General features: G+C 58.2%; 1 protein-coding gene across 1 annotated transcript; it reads left to right on the top strand.

Annotated features, from left to right (window-relative positions):
* Nucleotides 1–1,685: 1,685 nt before the first annotated feature.
* On the top strand, nucleotides 1,686–3,332 carry LOC123402306 (B-box zinc finger protein 32-like). Its single transcript, XM_045096206.1, has one exon. The coding sequence runs from the start codon at nucleotides 2,166–2,168 to the stop codon at nucleotides 3,171–3,173; it is 1,008 nt and encodes a 335-aa protein (XP_044952141.1). The 5' UTR covers nucleotides 1,686–2,165; the 3' UTR covers nucleotides 3,174–3,332.
* Nucleotides 3,333–4,632: the final 1,300 nt, after the last annotated feature.

Raw genomic sequence — 4,632 nt, forward strand, 5'->3', positions numbered from 1 at the left:
GGCCGAGATCATCGTCGAGCTGTATGTGTGCTGAACGCGGAGGTGCCGTCCGTTCGGCACTAGATCGGAGCGGATCGTGGGACGGATCGCGGGACGGTTTGTGGGACAGTTCACGGGGCGGATCGAGGGATGTGAGGACGTTCCACTATATCAACTGCGTTTCTTAACGTTTCCTGCTGTGCGATCTACAAGGGTACGTAGATCCAAATCTCCTCTCATAGGTGAACATCACCATGATAGGTCTTCGTGTGCGTAGGAAATTTTTTGTTTCCCATGCGACGTTCTCCAACACTTCCATCACAGTTTTGTCCACTTAGTGTTGTTTGACCGTGTGTTGACCGTGTGTGGACTTTTTGTCGGACCATTTTACCCCTCCTTCTTCACTTTGTACCGAGAGACTTCCAAGCGGGACCCATCACTCTCCCACTTCACTTTTATTTCTCCCTCGTAGCCACACGAGGGCGACGACACCATGGACACGACTACCAGGTCGAAGGGGCGGAGGCCGACGTGAGGCTGTGGGAGCGGCCGGATTTGGCCGACCGATGTTGGATCCAGACGGAGTTAGTGGGAGCGCGAGGCGACGGGGCCGGCTGCGGGAGCCTCGACGTCCAAGTTAGTGGGGTTGACCTCGGCATCCGGCTGAAGAAGGAGAGGCAAGGGAGAGGGCGACCGACGGAGGGGCGCGGTGGTTCGATGGGGAGGGGGCTCGCTGGTGGAGGAAGCGGGGCTGGCGCGGATCGGAGACGCGGGAGCTCGACGGCGGTGCTGTGCTCGGGGGAGCTCGACGGTGGCTGGTAGAAGCTGCAGCAACAACACCCACTAGGGGCGGCCAGTGGGGGAGGCCATCGGAGGCTACAACGACGATGGTTGGCGATGGTGGGTAGAAGGTGCAGCACGAGCGACAGTTGTATGCGGTCTCACATGGTTGTGAGATGAGAGAGATGGTTTTCTCATCAATGGGTCCCACTTAGCAGTGTCTCGCTAGATAATGAAGACGCATGGGTAAAATGGTCCAAAGAAAAGTCCACATAGAGTCAACACACAGTCAAACGAGACTACTACAACAACAACAACCAAGCCTTTTAGTCCCAAACAAGTTGGGGTAGGCTAGAGTTGAAACCCATAAGATCTCGAAGCCAAGTCATGGCTCTAAAAACTAACCGGACGAAATTGAGACGGAAGGGCAACAACATGAGATGAGCAATGTAGTTTGGGCAAGAACAAGGGTTTTCCGAAACTAGGGGCAAATCTATCAAGTGTAACATAAGTAATGGTATAAAATCATTCTTTTAATTGAAGACATTCAAATGTAGAATGCATTTTTTAATGCGTGACTAGTTAATGTTCGCGGACGTGTCGAGACGCGTCCGCGGACGTTTGAGGAACCGGATTTAAATGGTCGGTTGTAGATGCTCTAAGTCTCATAATTATGTGTGTTTACTTAGCTCCGACCTTGACGAGTGGATCACGTATGGAAGCGGGTAGAGGCCAAGTTGCGCAGAGAAGGAAAACGGAGCAAGTTGAGACGTAAACGATCAATATCCGTGGACGCGTCGAAATATTGAAGAAGTTGGGTTTGAAGAGTCCGTCCGTATACTTTCTTCGTCCCAAAATAATTATCTTAATTTTATACTAGCTTTAGTATAAAAAAGTTACACTAGGGTTAACACATTTATTTTGGGACGGAGGGAGTACATTTTTAAATAGCTTCAACAGTAACCAGCGGATCATGAGCGGGTAAAGGCCAAGTTGCACAGAGAAGGAAAACGGGGAAAGAGGGTGTGACCCAGTCCCTTGCCCTTCATTTGTGATCCAATGGAACAGGACGACCGGCTACGTCCCGATCCCTACGGTAGGGCATGGATCAAATCCTGACCCTCCATCTCAGATCAAGCGGCCCCGTGAAGTTGCATTTATGACGGCAATAACACCGGCAGCCAGCTATAGTTCCCACACTAGAAAAACCGTCCACTTGCAGACCCGGAAAATATCGGGACGTCCAACACGGCAAGGAACGTGAGCCACAAATAAGATCGAGCCCCACCCAACACCCCGACCCCCGCCGTCCACACACTCCCAAACGGAAAACCGCACGCTCCACATTCTTTTCTCCACGGCCTACCGTAAATTGAATCGAACGAACGAAGACGCGGGCCCCAGCGATGAGTGGTGGCGACGCACAGGAGCAGGACTACGCTTCGCCGCTAGGAGCCACTGGTCTCCATCCATCCATCTGCAGCCGAGGGGAGGCCGAGGGGGCCTCTTTAAATATCCTCCACCCGACCTGCCTGCCGACTCCAAAGTCCGTCCGAACCCATCCTCCTTCCGCCCGCATCGCCACGCCGCGGTTTCCCGACCACCGCGCAGAGACCGGGTCTCCCGTCTCCCCCTCTGCAGCCCGCGGTCGCCGCCGGGCACCTTCCCGGAACGGTAGCTCCGGTGGGCTTGCTTTTGTAGGCGCGAGCGATCCGCCCCTCGCATCGAGGCTGCAGGCGGAGGTTGTTAAGAGGATCGAGGAGAGGGAATCGTTGTTGGTAATGGCAGGCGACAGGTGCGCGGGCGCGATCGCGGGGTGCGAGCTGTGCGGGCGCGTCGCGGCGGTGCACTGCGCGGCGGACTCGGCGTTCCTCTGCGTGCCATGCGACGCCAAGGTGCACGGCGCCAACTTCCTCGCCTCCAGGCACCTGCGCCGCCGCCTCGTCCACGCGGCCGCGGGCGAGGGCGAGGACTCGGAGTCGGAGTCCAGCTCCTCCTGCGTGTCCACCGCCGACTCGTGCTCTGCGGCGGCCTCCGCGGCGGCGGGGAGGAGGAGGCCGGGGTGCAAGCACCGGCGCGCGCGGGCGGAGGCGGTCCTCGAAGGTTGGGCCAAGCGCATGGGCCTCGCGCCGGGGACGGCGCGCCGGCGGGCGGCGAGGGCGGCCGGCGCGCTCCGGGCGCTGGGCCGTGGCGTCTCCGCCTCCCGCGTCCCGCTCCGCGTCGCGATGGCCGCCGCGCTCTGGTCGGAGGTCGCCGGATCCGGCTGCGGGGACGCCACTCTGCTCCGCCGGCTGGAGGCCAGCTCGCACGTGCCGGCGAGGCTGGTGGTCACGGTGGCTTCGTGGATGGCGCGCACAGCGGCCCGGGCAGCCGCCCCCGCGCCCGCCGAGGAGGGCTGGGCCGAGTGCTCCTGATCCACCGGCTCCGGCCCGGGCCCACCTCCCTCCCGTCCACCAGCCGAGCAAGGAAGGAAGGGAGCGAGCCTGAGATAGAAATTGCACGTAGAATGTAACATGTGAAGCAAAGTTCGTTTGTTTAATTTTCCCCACCATTAATCTAAGCACGATTATACATATTGTTATTAATATTCCTTCATCATCAGTTCATCATGGAGGCGAAAGATTTTCTCGTTTCATTTCATTTTGGTTTTGGTTTTCTTGTGGTTAGCAAGGGCGAGACGAAGTCCAGACCCGAATGGACGGGAGTGTTTTGACTGTGTGCGTGATGTGATGATTTAATAGGGTAACTAAAGTTGGTTTTGGTTGTTAAGACTTCTGTGGTCGAAGAATGTCGATCGACGATGCCTTCCGTGCTGGCCTCCGTTGGCTTCGTGCGACGCATGCGTTCGATTGCTAGATGTCGACGTTAATCTTTGCTAACCACACATCGCCGCGGCGTACTTGCTCCGGGAGAGAGCTCCAGCTCCTGGTTCCGGCTGACCTCGTCGGTCGCTGTCTTCCCCCTCGCCATCGGTTTTGAGCAAGTGCATGCACACACCGTCCTCCCCGAAAGCGAGCGTGGACTCGGTACTCTGCACTCTGCCCTGGTGGTGGTAGAGCTTTGCCGTGAACATTTCGTTGGAGGAATGGACGGTCTGGGAGGGCCATCTCATGAAAATTGAGGGGGTGTTTGTTTCGGGAGAAAATCCCCGTAACCTGTTTACTGTGTAAAATCCAAAACGTTAAAACATGTCTAGCAGATACTGCAAAAACATGAATACTATAAAGTTTCGGTGAGTTTGCGGGTCGTGCCCAGTTTGTTACGCAGAGCAGACTCCGCATCTGCAGCCCGTCCCGCAAACGTTTTTCGCGAATCCGCAAATGTATGCGGGGTAGGCATAAAAGCCGTTTGGGCTCCCATTTGCGGGGCCAAACCCTCATCTTCGTCGCCGAATTAGTCGCCGCCGTTCCCCTCCCTTCCCTAGCTCCAACCGCCCAATTCGCTCGTCATGGACGCCATTCCTCCGCATCTGCGGCAGGAGCGGCGCAGGTGCGGTGCCGTCGATGCCGCGCGGAAGCGGTCGTCGCATAAGTGGACGGGGAGGGGGCTCCCGATGCCGGCGTCGCTGCTGCGGCGGGAGACCGAGGAGTTCGACATCCGCCAGAGTCTCGTGACGGCCCCCGCGCCTCCCTGTTCGCCACCGCCGGAGTTCGAGGCTGGGAGCTCCTCCGGCACCTGGACCCTCTCCATCACGGCGTCGTCACCGTACACTCCGGCCCGCGAGGTCGCCGTCGACGAGGACGGCTTCGAGATCTACGATCCGGCCGCCTTCGAGGGATCGGTGACCCGCGAGGACTTCGTCCCCGAGGAGGTTCTCGCCACGGTGACCGGCATGGTCGCGACGCGCTCCGCGGAGGAGGTCGAACACGACGA

Source organism: Hordeum vulgare, chromosome 6H (assembly GCF_904849725.1).
Source record: "Hordeum vulgare subsp. vulgare chromosome 6H, MorexV3_pseudomolecules_assembly, whole genome shotgun sequence".
NCBI lineage: Eukaryota > Viridiplantae > Streptophyta > Magnoliopsida > Poales > Poaceae > Hordeum > Hordeum vulgare.